General features: G+C 54.0%; 1 protein-coding gene across 1 annotated transcript in view; it reads right to left on the bottom strand.

Annotated features, from left to right (window-relative positions):
• CCDC33 (coiled-coil domain containing 33) overlaps positions 1-15,040 on the bottom strand; it is a gene marked incomplete at both ends in the record, with an annotated part of 116,841 nt that extends 101,801 nt beyond the window's left edge. Inside the window, 5 exon segments of the mRNA XM_082649415.1 lie at positions 13,545-13,592; positions 13,596-13,772; positions 13,776-13,856; positions 13,858-13,901; positions 14,725-15,040. Of these exon segments, the coding sequence (XP_082505541.1) occupies positions 13,545-13,592; positions 13,596-13,772; positions 13,776-13,856; positions 13,858-13,901; positions 14,725-15,040 (666 nt within the window).
• Between the last annotated feature and the right edge of the window lie 3,852 nt (positions 15,041-18,892).

The following is an 18,892-nucleotide window of genomic DNA, read 5'->3' as shown; positions in this document are numbered from 1 at the left end:
CTTCCTGCCCTTAGTCCCGCCCACACCAAAGAAGCAGCCCAAGGACAGGGCCACCGGCTTCCTCTGAGAATGCTCCAACTGGGGAGCAGGTGAGTGTGGCAGGAGGGTCCTCTCGCGTCACCTATGGTGCTGGGCGGCTCCCATCTGTACTGTACATCCATTCTCCCTCTTCTCCACCCTGCGCTGTGCCCAGGAGGCTGACCCATGTGGCCACTTCAGTGGGTTCTGTTTGGGTTGGGTTTACGGGAGGGCCATCAGGGAGCTAGGAAGATCCTCCTGGCTGGTTCTCTGGGCTGGCTTGTCCCTCTCCCCAGGGCCACCCTGCCTAGCAGGCAGCACTCTCCATACAGCTGCCCCTCCAGGTCATCGTCCCCCCTCTTGCCTGTTCAGGTCTAAGAGACAGTGACGGCTCCTCTCACTTAGTAGCCCTCAGGGGACTACACTGTCCCTTTTGTTTTTCCTAAACATCACTCTCAACTTTGCAAATAGCGCCTCTAATAAATTCCCCTCAAATGACAGAATTTGAACGCCTTATTTTTCCTACAAGGCCCTCAACTGATGCTCCTGCTGCGTGAGCCCTTTGTGGGCCTGAGCGCTCATCTGATAAATACCCTGGTGTTGCCGCCATGCATCACCTCCACATCTTCACACCCTGCTAACGATGAGTGAGCTCTTACTTTGTGCCAGGCGCTGTGCCCAGAGTTTACCTCACTGTCTCATTTCATCCTCACACTCACAGCCCCAGGAGTTATTGTTTTTACTCCATTTTAGAGAAGAGGAAACAGACGCTCTGAGAAATGAAGGGACTTGTCCAAACTTTGAAGCAACAGAGTTGGGATCCGAATGCAGATCTGCTGGCTCCAAAGCCTGTGGTCATAACCACCAAAGCATATTGCTTTTTCCTTTACTCCCAGGGCAAGGGGTCACATCTCTCCATCCTTCACTCCTAAAACTGGGACAACACGTAAAAGGTCAAGGTCAGAGATGAAAACACCCGACCTCTTGAATGGGGCCAGAGAGCTGCTCTGTGACAGTGCTGTCCACAGACAGCAAGAGTCAAAGGAGAGAGAGGCGGAGCATCCTGGAGGCTCACTGGGCACGGCTGGGCCAGTCCCCTGTAAACCAGGGCAGAAGCTGGGGTGTCCAGAGGAGGCCATTGTATCCAGCACAAATGTGTGGCAGTGTTGTTTGGTGGAGTCCTGGTGCTTGGGGGCTATGCCTGGGATCAAGCTCCCAGTTCCAGCTAAGCCCCTTCAAAGCAGCCTGTCTGCTGTCTGGGTGGTGGATCCTGGAGGCACTGGGCAGCTGCCCTCTGACCTTCCTCTGGTGCCCTACTAGGCAGAGGTGACCTGGATCTGCTCAGTCATTGGCTCCTGGGCCTAATGCATGTACCTCCATCATGGCTTACTTGATAGTCCCAAACTTGTCACTGCGCCTCGTTTCTGTCCCTCAGGACTGACCAGCCTGGCCCAGCACCATCACACTGGGCAGCAAAAAACACCATCCACCGGCCTGGAATCCGCCAAGCGAGGCTTTAACTGGGGCTCCTCCAGCCCCAGCAACAAGCATTTGCACAAGTCCTTTGACCAGCTGGGGCCTCAATTCCTCACCTGCAAAGCAGCAAGGAGAATCTACCTTGCAGGGGTGCGGTGAGGATCAGGTGAGAGAATGGACGCCTGGCACATGGCAGGTGGCCCAGAAAACCGAGCTTCCCCCGTGTTTACGCCAGTTTGTGCCAATCCGGAGCCCCTGCGGCCCCAGCTGTGCAACGGGAGACTTGGGGTGATTGTCACGGATATGCTATTCTCCTCGTTGGCTGACACCGCGTCCCTTAGCTCAGCAGGCATGTTTATTGATCACCACATTGAAGGAGTCCTCTCAGCATTGGTAACCAGAGCTCTTGTTTGGGGCAGCCCAGGTCCCATCATCGTGCCATGAATCACTTTGCTAAAGAAGCAACGTGGCTTTTGGGCATTTTTCTTTTGCAGAATCAATAACTCGTTAACAAAGGACTGAATAAAGGGGTAAGCGGGGAAGGCCACCTGCTATTCCCTTCCATCAGGAGGGGGCGGAAGAGGGACCCTGCCAAGGTCGAGGGGTCCACTCAGGGCAGACAGGCCTGAGGGGGGGCAGGAGGCTCAACCAGTTCCCTCACCCCAACTCTTCTGACCCACAAGTCTGACCCAGTTCCTCCTCTGCTTTGGTAAACACTTCAGCAGGCCCCACTGCTCTCAGGAGAGATGCTGACTCTCTCAGGAGCCTCATGTTCGGCTCGCCTCAGCCCCTCGAGCCTCATTGCTGCCGATCCCTGCCTCACACCCACGCTCCAGCCACACTACACGTCTGCAGTCCCCTGAAAGGGCTCTGGTCTCTCCAGCCTCCTGGCCTTCACCTAAGCTCTGCCTGGACTGTCCTCCCTCTACCAGCCTGAATAATTCATCGTGTTTCTTCAAGACACAAATGGAACAACCTCGGGCAAATCTTCCCTGAAACCTTCCCCCACTGCCTCCACTTCCACCCAGGGGCATCAGATCCATAGCCCCTGGGCCTCCCCCTGGCCTGGCTCATGACCCACTATTGACTTTTCTGGGAGAGGGTCTGTCTCCTCTGAGGGTAGAGACTGTGCCTGGTAAGACCTTGTCCCCAAGGCCCAGGCTGTTGCCTGGTACAGAACTGGTGTCAGGTGGGTACTCATTGAATGAGTGAGGGATGACGTTAACATCACATGCTTTCCTCCTCTCCGCTAGTTCCCCAGATGCCCCCACTTCAGCCTGGGACAGGGATGCCTGCTCCCCAAATAGCCCTCTCTCTTCCAGAGAACAAGCCCTCAGGGGCCTTCTTCCCCTACGCGGGCATGAATATTTGGTGTGAACCTCATAGGAAGAGCTAACGATTAACAAGCGCTTGTTATGTGCCAGGCACTATTCTATGCATTTTACATCTGTTAACTCGGTGCTCACAACTGCGTGTGAGGTAGGTACGACTGTAACCCCCTTTTACAGATGGGAAAACAGAGGCAGTACCAGGAGCTGAACAGCCAAGCTTAGACCCAGGCCATGTGGCTGTAGAACCCGTATTTGTCATCACAGCCCTCTCCCTTAATGAGGTGCTTGTGGGGAGTTTGGGGGTGGGAGGGACAGGCCAGAGCACTCCACTCCCAGGATGGGGCCTCAGGGCCCACTCTGCAGCTGGAATGAGCCAGCAGGTCCGAGGAGCTCCAGTTACAAGAAACTGCTTACTCAGGCTTTACCTGCTGGGATCCCTTGATTCCCTCTCTCTCATTCCCTCCTCAGCACCTGTCCCTGGTCCACACCGGCTGCCTACCGTCTCTACCAGAGACCAGAGCCTCTGGCCCTAATCTCATTTGCGGCCATGAAATCGCATTTGCAGCGTATTAATGCAGCATGGAGCTGGCCCAGCCCTGCCTGTCTCCTGGAGGAGAGGAGCCTGGAAAGCAATCTTGTGGGGAGGCGCGTCCCAGAACACCCACCGACGAAAAGCAATTATGCTTTAAGAGGAAGATTAAAATAATATCCTCTGCAACAATCCCCACCCGAGGGCCTCAGCTCCACCCAGCCTCCACGACTGTGATTCGAGGGAGGCTTCCTGCTCGGGGGCGGGGCGGCAGACTCAGTTCTCTCCCTCTTAGGAGGACGTGCCCCCAAGGCCTGGCCCCTCACCTGCCCCCGCATTCACCACTCTTTACCTCCCTGAGTTTCCCAAAGAAACTATGACCTCTCAAGCCTCTGGGCCTTTGCCTAGGCTGTTCCCTCTGCCTGGAACGTAGCCCCCCAGCCCTTGTTCACCTGGCAGGCTGCCATTCACTCCGCATAATAATCATAGGTTAAGTTTTTGAGCACTTAGTGTGTTCTTTAAATTTACTACATGTTCAGGGGACTGTTGTCATTATTCCCATTTTATCGATGAAGAAAGAGGGCCACAGAGAAGAAGTCCCATAGCTGGAAGGAGGCAGAGCAGGAATTTAAAGGAGAACATTCACCCTTTCGCCTAGGGTAAGCCCAGCTGCTTCCCTTCCTGTACCCATGACTGCAGTGGTCTCACTGTGGTGTCTTATCTCCCTGAGGACTCTGAGAGGCCAGGCCTGGAGGAGAATCGGGATTTAACAAATAATTCTTGGGTGGAAGCATCGACACACCTCCCTGCAGGGATAGAAGGGGTGCGAATGTGTGTCCCACTCTTGCCTCCGAAGCTGTATCCTTCCAGTGGTGCCTTCCAGTTTATCCGTATTGGAATTGGAATCTATTTGGAATCCCCTCTCCTCCAGGAAGGGCTCCTGGACTGCATGCAGTCAGGTTAGCATATCATTTAATCTTCATAATCACACTGCAAAGTAGGCATCATTATCCCCATATTACAGAGGAGAAAACAGAGGGTCAGAGAAGTGAAGTGACTTGATCAGGAACACTAAGTATGAGGCAGAGCAGGGATCTGAATTCACGCCTGAATCCAGCTTCGGTATCGATCCACAGCATCTTCTCGGCAGTGACTCACTCTCACTCCTCAGATAGGGTGGGTAAGGGCTTAATCCTGTGCTGGGGCTATTTATGCAACACTTTTTTCTGGGTGTCATCAGCCAACTCCAGTAGGCCAGGGGGTTTGCCTGGGGACTCTGAGGCACTGACAGCCCCAACCCCATCCCCAGTCCTGCTCCCAAACCACCCGGGACAACAATGAGCAACTGCTGTTAGGGTCAGCTTAACACTGAGTAATCTGTCTGGGCTGGACTTGGTGTGAGATGGGGCCACCGGGAAGAAATCTGTTTCCCCAAATGCTTGCCCATGAGCCTGTCATGTCGCCTAGAAAGCCCATTGAAGAATGAGTCTCCCTGGGAAAGAACACTACAAGTCATTCCCTCTGTGCTGATTACTGTATCAGAAAAAGCAAAATATATGGTGGGGACCTGGATTCTAGCCTGGCTTTGCTACCGAGTCAATAGGAAGCCATGAGTAAATGGTTTACTTCCCAAGGGCTCAGTTTCTTGCTCCAGAAAATGGACATTATCAAGGCTAACCTGCCCACCTCCCAAGACCCATGCAGTGCTCTAATGGGCTTTGTAGCTTCCCCCTTTGCCAGCCTGGCTTTGAGCAGCCTGGGCAAACGGTATAGCAAAGGGCTCAGAGCCTGGGAGCTGGCACCGACCCTCCATTCCCTCGGCATCCCCTGCAACTCCTCATCCCACAAACACGCTCTCTCCACTCCATCCTGTCTCCCTTCTTGCTGTTCCTTCACACACCTCATGCACCCACACCTTTGCTTACCCTGTTCTCTCCGCCTGAAAACGACTCTCCTCAGTCCCTACTGGAATCGCACCCATTCTTTTAGGCAGGGATCAGATGTTCCCCATTTGTGAGGTGGGTTTTAATGAACCAAGCAAATTTTCACCCTCTTCCTCCCCTGAGCCTCACAACCTCCGTGTCAGTGGGTACTGCTCTGCCCACTGTACAGATGAGGAACTTGAGGCCCAGGGAAGTAAGTGATTTGTTCAAAGTCATACAGCTCTTATGCAACTGCAAAATGGAGTCCTAAATCAAGGTCTTTTGATTCCCAGTCAGAACTGGCTTTCCTACGGCAGACTGAGTCCTTGATGACCACCCAGCTCATGCCCATCGCTTCCTCCCCAAGCTCCAGCAGCCCTCACAGTGAGCTTTTTAAGTCATGGTCTTCCAACTCCTCCTATTTCCTCTCCCCACCTAGCCTGGTGGCTCCCCAAGGGCTGGGAGATCAGCTACCTTGTTTACTTCTGGGGAGTGGATGGATGAATGGTTGGATGGACAGATGATCACTGTGGGCCAAGGGAGGTTGGACCATTGGACCCAAGGGCAGGCTGTCAGATCCAGGTAGAGAAAGGATACCCCTGACTCATCCGCCATCCATCCTGCTGGCCTCAGCTGCGCCTGAGCCCAGGGACTCTGCAGAACCAGCCGGGGACCCAGGCTGGGGTGTCTCGGCTGACTCCTGACGGGCCAACCCCTCACCAGGGCCATGGCAGGCCAACTGGGCAGTCAACTTTCTTTCCCTTCTGCCCTCCCCCATCCGCTGTTTAATATTAGAGACCAGGTATTTATTTTTTTCTTAAAAAATATTTATTTATTTTTAGCTGCGTTGGGTCTTCGTTGCTGTGCATGGGCTTCCTCTAGTTGCGGTGAGCAGGGGCTACCATTCGTTGAGGTGCACGGGCTTCTCATTGCGGTGGCTTCTCTTGTTGCAGAGCATGGCCTCTAGGTACGTGGGCTTCAGTAGTTGTGGCTCGCAGGCTCTAGAGCGCAGGCTTAGTAGTTGTGGTGCATGAACTTAGTTGCTCTGCGGCATGTGGGATCTTCCCGGCCCAGGGATTGAACCCGTGTCCCCTGCATTGGCAGGCAGATTCTTAACCACTGCACCACGAGGGAAGTCCTAGAGACCAGTTATTAAAGACTGGTTTCATACGGGGTTTTAATTTAACCTCATACATCATACATGCCATATCCCCAAAGCTTCTTTCTCCTCTGCTAGAGGCTGCACTTGGAGGGCTTGTACAGAGATAAAGCCAGGAGGGTCCCGTGGAGGTATGGGTCTGTGTGTGGGAGGGGGTGTGCTCCATGTATGTCCGTCAATGAGTCGGTATGAATCTATCATTGTGATGTGGGCAGTGGGTCTCTGCACGTCCAGGATGTGGTGGGTTTGTGTATATCCAACATGTGTGTGTCCTTGTGTGTCTGCACGTCTGTGAGAGTGGCTGTGTTCCCGAGTGTCTGTTGGGGGAACATCTACTTTCCAAGGGTGTGAGCGAGGGAGAAGAGAGAAAGATGACCCTAAAAGGCATGACAACTGGACCCTCCTGCCACTCCTCCCTCCTTTCACACAAAGGTAATTTCTGGAGATGAGAAGGCTACCATAGTATCCCCCCCGCCCCCCCCCAACCCCGGAGCCCTTCAGCTGCTGGGCCTGGGCTGGCTGGGAGGACATCAGAGCCAGGTACCCCCTTCCTCTCCATTTCCCCTTCCTCTCCATTTCCCCTTCACCACACACATATCACACATTCACACACACACACACATACACAGGGCCTCCAGGAGGTGTGAGTCAGCGGCAGCCCCTGGCTGGGGTGGGGGAAGGCAGTGATGGGGGAGGGGCAGCGGGGCCATCTGGTGTGCTCAGATACAACAATCTGCTAATGGAGTTTCTTCCCAGATCAGCGCTCAGGCTGATCCAGCCTTCTCAACCCTGAAAACTGGTACCCAGGTCCCAGAGACAGTGGGCTTCACAAGTTCCCAACACCCTTCCCATGGGAGGCCAGCTAGGCAAGCAGGAGCTACCCTCTTTTCTAGATGCAGAAACTGAGGCCCAGACGCATCTGCTTTGCCTAGTACAGACATCCCAACTCATTACTAGAAGAGCATCTATTAAACCCTGCCTGCAGGGCATGGCTAACCATATACCAGCTCATTTAATTTTCCCAGCAACAGAGGGCATTGCTCTCCCCCATTTTACAGATGTGAAAATGGAGGCTGAGGGAAGTTATATGACCTGCACAAGGTCACACAGCTACTAAATAAATGTTAGAGACTGACCTGAACCCAGATCCACCTGACCCCACTGTACCTGCCTCTCACTGCAAGTTGGCTGAACCCCAAACTCTCCTATAACCCACCCGTCTGAGCTCTAGGCACCGACTCCAAAGGCATATATAGAGACTTGGAAATCAGGCAGGCAGGGTGAAGAGACTGGCTCGGGCAAGGACATAAATATGGGACCCCCCCAACTTACATATTTTCAGGTCATATCCACTATGTCCAGGGACTTTTGAGGCCCTTCAGAGGCCCCTGTGGGCAGAAAGTCTTTCGGGGCCACCCAGGAGCAAGAAGGGACAGCAGGCAGCTTGCAGGGTCATTGTGGTACAAATAGCCAAGGGCCTTTCTCTTCCTGAGGAGGGTCTGGCCAAGTCCCTCACCGCCCCTTCCCCCCAACCTGGGGCCAGCCCTGGCCAACCCCGCCTCTCCTGCAGCCTCAGCTCTCCTCGGCGACTGGTGATGGGTCCACACCCCTCCCTGCATGGGTGACAGCGCGCTCTGGGAACGTCTTGACAGTGCCTTTGTTCCCCAGAAATAAAAGAAAATTGAGCTACAAAGGGAAACCTCAGGTAGCTTTTAACGGAGCTCAGCCGCCTGGGGCAGAGTGTGTTTAAGCTGGAGGCAGTTGTCACAGGAGCAGAAGGGGGAGCTGCCAGCAGTCCTCTCCCACCACCCTCGCCCCTTGATTGAGTTTACACAAGGAAAAGGCTCTTCCAAATAGCAGCAAAGGAGCAAAATCAATGAGAATTGATGGAGGAATGTAAAGCAGCCGTGTGTGTGTGTGTGTGTGTGTGTGTGTGTGTGTGTGTGTGTGTGTGTGTGTGTGTGTGTGTGTGTGTAAAGCAGCCGTGTGTGTGTGTGTGTGTGTGTGTGTATTAGGCACAGCAGAAGTATGCTGCCTGGACCCAGGCTGACCTGATCTGGGGCCCAGGCCAGGGGAGCAGGGGCTGGGAGTCACTCCCCAGCACGTGCCCGTGGAGGGGTGCTGGTGGCTGGGGGAGGGGCAGCAGCCGAGTCTCTCACTGGAGTTAAGAGAGAGATTAATATATTCAATCCACTCGGGGTAATTGAGGGAACAATTGGAGTGTTTTTCTAAAGCCCGTAAAACTGCCTCATTTGCAAGGAGGAGCTGACCTGCTCACATCCTCCGTATGTGGAGCACAGGAAGGGAGGGGGAAGGGTGACATTGGGGCCCCAATACTGAGGGACTGGAGCATTAGCTTGGGAGGGGGTTAGCAGTCCTGATCTAACCTGTTCCCACCTTTCCCACCTTGTTAGTAGCAGTCCAAGCCTCTGTTTCCCCACCTGTGAAATGGCTGTGGGCATCCCCCTCCACCATGAGACTGGATACAGGAGGGAAGCCTGACACGGACCCTGAAGGTCTGGCACTGAGGTGTAGGGGCGTGAGCAAAGAAGTACCCAGCTCCCCCGCCAGGCCAGCTCCCCACCCCCACCCCAGATGAACCGGGCAGGAATGTTAATGAAATCCAACAGTGTGTGCGCCTTTCCCCACTAGAACTGTTCCCATCTCCAGGGCAACAGAAATAGTATATACAATAGTGCGCAATAAAAGGCGGAATGAATTGAAAAGCAGAGCAGGAAGGGGAAGAGAGTGAGGGCCTGGAGTGCTCTGGCCCGAAGGCAGAAAGACACCTGGGGATGGAAGTGTGCTGGTCTGGAGATCTAGCCAGAACTGGGACCCGAAAAGGATGGAGAGAATTAGAGAGGGGGGTGGGGGAGGGGAGGAAGGAAGGAACAAAGGGACACAGACGCAGAGACAGAGTTTCGGGGACCGCAGGCAGCAGGGACGCCAGGAGAGCCACTGACTGCTCGTTCCCCTCCACTCCTTTTTATGAACCCCCCCAGCCTGTTGGTGCCAAAGCCACAATCAGAAGCCACAGGATTAGAGCCAGGCGCTCAGCATTTGGTGATTGCTTTATGAGCTTTTTCTTCTCTTTTTTCCCCCTCCAGGGCAAAAAAAAATGTTTTAAATGGAAAGAATTAAAAAAAAAAAAGACCCTTGAAAGCATCATTTAAAAGGCTCCTCGGGAACAGAATCATTTCCTTGAAACAAAAGTGCGATTGTTTGCAAGAGGTAAATGCAGGGGAGGGAGCCCACCTCGCCCCCTCCTTCCCCTCCCCCCTCCTTCCCCTCCCCCTCCTTCCCCTCCCCCTCCTTCCCCTCCCCCTCCTTCCCCTCCCCCCTCCTTCCCCTCCCCCCTCCTTCCCCTCCCCCTCCTTCCCCTCCCCCCTCCTTCCCCTCCCCCCTCCCCTCCCGCGTGGGAGGAAGCTCCAGGGCCTAGCATGAAGGAGCCCCCAGGATGGCTCACAGAGCTACCAGCAAGGAATTTTAAAGTTCATGTTTCCCGAAATTTCTTGACTGGGAATTTCCAGTCCATAGTTTCCCTCCTAAATGGCGCTGCCCTGCAGGAGTTTGTCCTTCCGCCTTCAGGATCTCTTAGAGAGGTGAGTGAGGTACAAGGAGGGATTGCGGCCCCTGAGGGCCCTGCGGCTCCCAGCCCAAAGCAGTTGTGGCCTCCCCTGCCCCATAATTCCCCAGGAGGCCTCATATGCCCTTAAAAGAGTTGAGCGGGAGTCACCCCCAAGGGCTCAGCTGCCAGATTTGGCCTGCACCCCGCTGCTTCCCTCATCCTTGGGGACCTACCCTGCCTGGCACTGGACAGGCCACCCTCATTCTGGTCAGATAAACTCTCTCTCTTGCCCTGGGGAGAAAGGGCCTTGGGGGTGCCGGGGTGGCACAGCCCTGTGGGCTCAAACCCGCCAAGAGGCGCAGGAGGCAGGGTCAAGGGACAGGATGAGGCTGGGGGAGCTCCGCCCAGAAAGGAAGCCGCTAGAGGACACTGCAGCTGGCAGGAAACCTGGAGCTCGTTCCCTCCCATGCACAGTAAACTTCCCTCTCCAGCCACTGCCTGCACAGCCCAGTCCCCCAACTTGTGGGTCAGGGCCCGAGGGAGTGATCTCTACCCCGGAGTCTGTTAGTACCTGCTGGAAATACTCATGGGGCATAAGCCCACACTACCAGCAACCCTCACTCCCTCCCGACCCCGCCACCTCCCCATCTCCCCACACACATAACAGGAAATGTGAGTACTGAAGAAGGGAAGATGCTAGCTCAGGGGAATTCATTGTCCCAGCGGAGTCTCCAAGATTTCTGGAATGCTATGACCATGGCTGTGAAGCCTGTGAGCCATGGCTGAGAAGCAAAGTGATTCAAAGTCAGTCACTGAAGCTTCACACTGAGCCCTGCCTCCTGTTCCCTACTCACTCTTGATCACTGCATTAGTAATCCCTCTGCCCTCTGCCCCCGGCTCCACACTTACCCCATCTCTCAACCCATAACCATCATCAGTTCTGGCTTAAAAAACTGACACACAAGTTGGAGAGCAACTTGTCAGCTTACAATAAAGTTTGAAATTGAATAGATTCAATGGTTGAAATGCCTGACCAGACGGGACCGAGGCTAGTTTGGAAGGGACAAAGTCAATGCAGGGAAGGCTTCCTGTATGAGGTGGCCTTGAGTCTCTCCATTGGCATCTATAGCCTAAAATCCGTTCCTGGCCTTGAACTGAATATTGCTGAAGTTGAGCTACACTCAAGAATGCAGTTCCCTCCTCTCCATCTGTCCTGCTCACCGCCTTTTCCCCTCACCAGCCTCAACCGCCCCAAGATTGCTTTCTCCTCCTCTTCAGTTGAGAATCAAAGAGAGCTGGGTTAAGTCCTTCCATCCTGGGCTTCATTTTCCCTATCTGCAAGGAGCGGAGGGAGGATGGTTTTAAGGATCCCTGTGGTTCTAGGCCACATCCACTTCCCCAGGGAGCTGGCCACAGGCCCGGAGGACAGCCTGCGGCCCCACCCCGCGCTGAGAGACTGGTCATGGTGCTGTCCTACCAGCTGTGTCTTTGAGCCTCCAAAGACACCAGAAAGGTGCCCCCCTCCTTCCTCAGGCTGAACTGCTGGATGAGTTTGCCTGAGCTGAAAGAAACAGCCCCTCTATTCTCTGAAGGACCCCTCTCCGTTGTCTGTTCCCCCCTGGCTTCCTGGCCCTGTTGTCAGGGCTGTGATGGCTGACCCCACCCCCAGGAGGGAAGCGATTTTCCTCTCCCTTGAAAGCCATTTTCTTGTCTTGGTAGAAGCAGACATCTGACACTTTAAGAGGGAGAACGGCAGGGAAATGACAGCATTAAATAACAGAAATTAGAGCTGCCTCGGATGGCTCAGCCATCTCAGTCCCCCTTCCCTGCAGCAGTCCCACCCTCCCTCAGAGGCATTCAGAGCTGCGGCCTGCAAAGAACTGTCCATGTGTCCCCTGGCTCAGGTGGCCAGGACATGCTGGGACATAGACAGCAGGGGACTGCTTCTCCCTGAGCTCTGAGCTCCTTGCATATCTAGTCCTGTAACAAACTGTAGAACATGTCGGAACCCAGGTATCATCTATCTCACTCACAAGCCCACCGCTGTCTCCTCAGCACCCAGCACAGAGCTGGGCATACAGTAGGTGGTCAAAAGTATTTGTTGATCGACTGACTAATGAATGAATAAACAGGGGCCAAAGTAGTCCATGGAACAGACTGAGACCTGGGCAAGAGAAGTCAGTGCCTGGTCCCTGGTCCATCCTTCCAGTTCTCCTGGCACATTCTGCCAGATTACTCTGTCTAAACCACGGGTCAGATTGTCTTTCTCATGCACAAACCCCTCTGGTGGTCCCCCATTGCCTCCTGAATTGAACATCCACCTAGCTCTTTTGTCACTGTTCCTGATTCCTTCCACTTTCTCCCATCCATCAGCCGTCTTCCAGCCCAACTCAGCCCACCACAGTGGGCTCCACTTCAGCCTAGACCAATGCGCTGTGGGGTGGAGGTGCTGCAGGCACCTTTGGCTGTAAACTTTTGGTTTCAACCTCAGCTCATTCTGCTGCTAGCCAAACCCTTTCGTTTTCAGCCAGCTCATTCTGGTCCCTCCTCCTTGGAATGTGCTCCTCAAAGTCCAGAACTGCCATTCCTAAATCTTACCCGCCTAGCATAGGATCTGTTAGAGTCAGCACTTAACAAGTGTTTGATGGATGAATGAACGGATGAATGAGGGAATGAATGAATGAAAGAGTCACCTCAAATGATATCTCTTCTGAAACACCTTTCCTAGGCTCCAATATCAGACCCACACACTTCCTCACCAGAGCTCTCCTTCCAGCACATAACTTGTGGGACCATGTGATGCCCACAGTACGCCAGACTGTTTTCAAGCCAGGTGGCATCTTGAACCTGGGGTTTGACCTAGCTTTGGATTCCGTGCACTGTTGTGCACTAAGGTCCCCAGGAAATGTTGTTGGCGTTAAATGGAATCAAGCGTCCTTGGGGATGATCCTCAGTTTCTCTACCTGTGAAATGGGCTGCTTGCTCTACTAGTGTCTATCTATACTGACTGTGAGGCCCACCAGACACACTGGTTGCGGAACACTATCCCGTTGGGGAACCTTCCTCAGCTCGGACAAGGACTAGAGCCTGTCACCTGGGCCTGAGGCTGCCAGGGTCCTGGTTCAGGGCTGAGTCCCTCCTGGCCGTGGTGAGAGCTGGATGGGCTTCAGGGTGGGCACAGAGAGACTTCTGTCTCCTGGTCACTCCAGGCCTCCCTCAAAACCTGGTGAGAACGTGCGAGAGTGAGTTTGAGGACGGAAGGGTCTCGGGGACACTCACCCACTGGGCAGAGAAACCCCACCCAGTGATGTCCTTGATCTGTGTGGCCTTTGCTCCATTTTCTGTCTCCTCCTTCAAACTGGGACTCCCTGCTGCACCCTCAGACTGCTTGTTCTTAAGAACTGAATGAGGCAAGCTTGGCAAGTCCTGCTGCTCTGCTCAGTGAAAGATTGTGGGGACAGCCAGGCTTATCAAAGACACAGGTCTTCTAACTGGGGGAGCAGTGATGCTAGAACCTGATGGGGACCCAGGGAACACCCACCTGCAGCCCGGGCAGCTGGGGCTCTGGGTGTGGTGACATTGGTTCTGGCTAGCTGGCGCTGGGGGGCCAGTTTGTGGCAGGAGGCTGAGGGGCCCGGTGCATGTGGAAGGCCACCCTGTAGGCCAGGCCCCCGCAGTGGCAGGCCGTGGGGTCTGCACTGGTCCGGAGCAGAGACAGGTTGCCGCAGTAGTGGTGCGGGTCCTCGTGCTCCCGGGCCGAGAGGTTCATTCAGGGTTGGTCCAGGCGCGGGTAGATGGGAAAAATGGCCTCGCCCACCCTCTGGGCCGCCCTTCCGGAGGCCCTGCTCAGCCTTCAGGCGCAGCTGTGCATCGTGCTGTCCATCATTCTTGCAGAAAGCTGGGTAGGGAACAGGGGTCTCAGAGGTGGTCTCTGGGGTCTCTCTCTGCCTCCCCCAGGGGATGAGGAGGACAGGCAAGGCCCTTGGGAAACCCGGGCTGCCCGGCCTTTGAGTTGAAGCCAGGCTTGGTTTCCCTGTGGATGACCCCCTCTCAGGCCCCATCCATGGCCCCCTCCCTTTACTAATGTAGGGAGTGGAGGGCTCTTAGCCTGTGAGATGGTCCTGGGTCCTGCCACCCAGAGGGAGGAGTTCAACCTGACTCTGATCTCTGACCACATGAAGGCCTGGAACTTAGGTTCCCTATTCCTGCATGTGCCTCCTCCTCCAGGAAGCCCATTTGGATGTCTTCACGGTCTAGGTATGGATCTTCTGCTCTTTCCAGGTCACTTAACTATTCTCTCTTTGGAATTCCTGCCTCTCTACCTGATGGCTGGGCCCAGGTCTCCATCTCTCTGTCTACCCTGCCTACCCACAGTCCAGTGGCTCTAAGGCTACTCAGTGTGATGGCCGGTGGGACTGGCCCCAAACCTGCTGTGTGCTCAGCTCTTACAAATTCACAAAGCCATTCCTCAGCTGTCCTTTCATTTCTTCCTCACCCGACCCTGAGTGACCAGCGTCAGCATCCCCGTGTCATACTGAAGGAGGCAGGGGCTCACAGAGGGTCAATTTGGCCCAAGTGACACAGGCAGAGCTTTGGGATTCAATCTGGAGCTCTGCCCCCGCCCCTCCCAGTTCCCCTGAGGCTCCCTGGAGTCCCTGACAGGGGCCAGGCAGGATTTGCATGGTCCCTGTCTCTCCCCAGCCTCCACCCTTACTTTATACCTTTAAGCAAAGTAAAGACAAACTTGTTCCTGGTGAGGGTGAGGCTCCGGCCAGGGTCTTTCTGCTCAATGACATCAGTGACAGCAGAGCAGGCAGGGAGGGGGTCCCCATCATTCACCTGCAACTGCACCCCAGCCCCAGAGCCGGCCTGCTGGGGCCTCTCAGCTGACAGCTGCAGGGCGTATCTGCCCTCCTTGTTAAACCCCACGCTCAAGACTTCAAACTCCAGGTCCAAAGTCTTTTCCTCGGCCTTCAGCCTCTGGCTCAGCAGGGATGCAGGGACCCAGGGTTCAGGCCCCCTGAAGGCCATGCCCATGTCAGGGACTGAGCCCTGGGCTGAGCACTGCCCCCTCTCAGCCACGTCCCTGCCTGGGCCCAGTCTGAAAGCCTACTGGCTGGGCGCTCAGGGCCACACCCCCACGTTTCTCTGTTTGTTTGAGGAGAACCCAGGTAACAAGCCAGGAAGCTGGGCCCGTCCCAGGGAAAAAAGGCAGCAATGGATTCCTCCCATTTAGCTTTTGTTCATTCAGCAGATACTTATTGAGCATCTACTGTGTGCCAGGCACTATTTTAGGCATCTAGAATATAGCAGTGAACCAAAGATTCCTGCCTTCCTGAAGCTTATCTTCTAGTGGGGGAGGGAGGTGGGGACAGATAAAAGTAAACACTAAATATAGAAAGTAAGTTAACTATGATGTCTGCTAGATGATGATAAGTTCTATGGAAAAATTAGAGCAGGGTCAGGGATAAGGAGTACCGGTGTGGGGAGCACACAGGTATGGGGTAATCAGGGCTTCCCATTTCCAGGAGAGCCTATCTCCACATGCCTGTTCATTCCCTAGAGTTCTTGAGTCGGGGGAGTGTCTGTTTCCTGGGAGCATACCCTTAGCACCTGCTTCTAGAACCCATTTGTTTACCTTCTGAATCAAAACGCAGAATATGGGGCACAGCTTCACTTTACAGAGAGCCCAGAGCTTGTTGCACCAAAGAATTGTCAAGCTGGAGCCCATCCTTCCTGATCCTGGGTCTTGCTGATATCCAGTGGGGGAGGGTGGATTCTGGACACTCCTCAGGAAGAACCATCTCTGCCATCACCACTATACCACCGTCATTATTCTCATCATTAGCCAATATCATCACCATCATTTGTGATACTCCTCACTGAGCAGCTACTGGGTACCAGGCACTCTGTATGGCTCTGTGAGATAGATATAATCATCCTCATCTTACAGATGAAGAATCTGAAGCTGAGAGAATCTCAGATAATGTAGCTAGTAAGAAACAGAGCTGAGATCTGAACCCAGATATTCTAAACCTATCTACATTTTCCCCTACTAAATGTGGCCTGGGACTGGCTCAAAGATTTAAATTCAAACTATTAGGGACTTCTGTACCTTCGTTCTGAGTCTAAAGAGTAGATTTATGGACAGCATAGATTTCATTCAAAAGAGTTCATTTGAAGTCACCTTGACTGGAAGGCATCATTTTCAAAAAGTAAGAGATAACCAGTCTAAAGATGGTCTGGCCAGCCCAGATAAGGGTCCTGATGTATGTGGCAGGCTTCCTCTGCAATGATTAAAATTGCAGAGAAACTGAGGCAGAGAGAGTTTAGAAGACCAGAGTTCTAGTCACCTGACTTGCAGGTGACCTTGGGCAGATTCCTTTCCCTTTCTGGGTATCAGTGGACCCATCTGTATGATGGGTAGGAGTTGGACGGATAAGTCTTCGCAGATAAGTTCTGGCGGTTTAAAATTCTGCAAGTCATGTTGGGAAAGGCCACAGTCTGGCCATTATGGGAAGAGGGTGGCTGGCAGAGGTTACCTGGAAACCTTTGCTTCCACAGCTGGGCCTGGCCAACCAGCCTGGGTCTGGAAGCCATGGTTTGCCTCTGCTAGGTCTAAAGTCTTGGAGACGCAGTGATTCGGTAGAGGTAGCTCTCTTCTCTTGCATGTTTGAAGTGACCCTCAGAGATGTTACAAGACGGGAGCCAGTCTCTTCCGCCCTCGGGCAGACCTCTGTGCACTACAGCCAGACCCACGCCCCTGCAAGCAGGCCCCATGCACACCACCGTTCACGGTTTATCCTGAGCCCCTTCCTGAACGCTTCCCTCTTTCCCCCTTCCTCCCTTCTTTCCCTCCCTTCAGCTTTCTGCAGAAGATCTGAGGTGACTGTGCCAGCAGCCACAGCGTGGTTTGAGGGCCCTCTGCATCTGATGACCCACCCTCCCACTTCTAGCCTCCCCTCCCCTACTCAGTCTCTGGGCAGAGCTTATGCTTTGGTGTGTATGTTTGGTTATTTTTTTCTTTTTAATTCTGGTAAAATATACACAAGATAAAACCGACCGTCTTAACCATTTTTAAGTGCGCAAGTTCAGTAGTGTTAAGTATATTTACATTGCTGTGCAACCAACCTCCAGAGCTCTTTTCATCTTGTAATACTGAAACTCTACACCATTACACAACATCTCTCCATTGCCTCTGGCAGCCACCGTTCTACTTTCTGTCTCTGTGAATGAGGTCACTCTAGGCACCTCATATAAGTGGAATCACATGGTATTTGTCCTTTGGGGACTGGCTTATTTCACTCAGCATAATGTCCTGGGGAAGGCTCACTTTTGCCCCAAGCCAGGCCCGCCCAGTCTCTCCTCCCTGCCTTTGCTGGTGCTCTTTCCTCTGCCCAAGCTGCCCAGCCCCATCTGATGTCATGCTACTCCTCCTCCAGTCTGGCTAAAAGCCTCCTCCTCTGGAATCAGGCTGGTGACTCCACCCAATTGCCACACACTGCACACACCTCAAACTTGCCCACACTCAACTGCAGGTGCCTTCAGGAATCACGTCTGTGTGCCCAGGACAGGGCTGGGCAAGAGATAGGTGCCTGGGGGACCTTTAACACCTTCTAGAAAGAAAGGAAGGGAGGGAGGGAGGGAGGGAAGGAGGAGTGATCAACAAGCCCAACCCAGCTTTTGCTTGTGCATAAAAGAATAAGGAATACTCCTTTTGGCTAGTTCATCTCGAGTCCGTTTGTGAGAAGGGAAGACCATTTTGGGTTTTTGACTCACACTTGGACTCAGATGCATCCTGGTGTCTCAGTGGGCAGGCTGGTGCCCAGGAGGGAGGGTAGCAGCGCGGGGGGGTAAGCCACAGGGCAGGAGGCAGTGTTCTGTTGCTCAGGCTTCTCTGGGCCTGGCCTCAGTTCCACCGAGGAAGTCTCTGGACACCTCAGTGAATTTTAGCAGGTCAGGACCGGATAGTTCCCCCATGTTATAGATGGAGAAACTGAGCCCAGGATAGTAGAGCAGGACCAGATCCCAACTCCCTTCCCAGGGTTCTCTCCACTCCCAGCTGCCTCCCTGATTCAGCCTCCTGTGGTTTTTCAAAAGGTTTAAACTCCAGGAAGAGTCCCGACTTCCACAGAAGGAGCCAAGAAGGGGCAGAGTGTGAGGTGAAGACAGGAGGTGACAGTGCTGACTCCCAGGCCGCCTTCTGCAGTCCCAACGTGAAAGGACTTCATGGGGCCAAGTCTTCTTTCTTCTCCAGAAGAATGGCCACTCAGAGGCTGCTGGCTTTGTCTGGAAGAGCCTGGGCCTGTAATTAGCCTGCCCCAGAGAGCCCCTTCCTGCTTCCCACAATAGTTCCTTTCAGCCTCCCCTGCTGACAGCCCCCATGGCTCCTGTGGGCCCTCAGACCCTCATCCCCAAAGACCCACCTCCAACTCCCCCCTCCCTCACCCGCCACCTCTGCTCAGAGCTGAGTCCTCATGGCAGGGACATCTGTGAGTTCACTGGATCCTCCCAAGGCCTGGGAGCTGGGACTATTAACACCAAATGGGGTTACACATGGTGAAACAGGCACAGAGAGATCAGGTGGGTGAGTGAAGGGATGGACCTGGACCTCAGACTCCTGATTCCCAGGCCAGTGGGATCAAACGATCATCACTGCTCCACACTGGGATTTCAGCCCCCAGCTCCCCTCCAGTAGCCTCCCCTCCCCCACAGTGGAACTGCCCAAGGTCCACACCCCACTCCCTTCAAATCCACAGTGCCAGAGGCTCATGGGATGATAGAACAGACTCCAACTGGCAAAGTGAAACGTAGCAGCCAGTCTCTCTCCACCGCACAGATGAGAAAACTGAGGCCCAGAGCTGGAAACGGCCCAGAGCCCAGAGCTGG

This window comes from Grampus griseus, assembly GCF_964374135.1.
Source record: "Grampus griseus genome assembly, chromosome: 2".
Lineage (NCBI taxonomy): Eukaryota > Metazoa > Chordata > Mammalia > Artiodactyla > Delphinidae > Grampus > Grampus griseus.
This window is presented reverse-complemented; position numbering and strand designations above follow the sequence as displayed.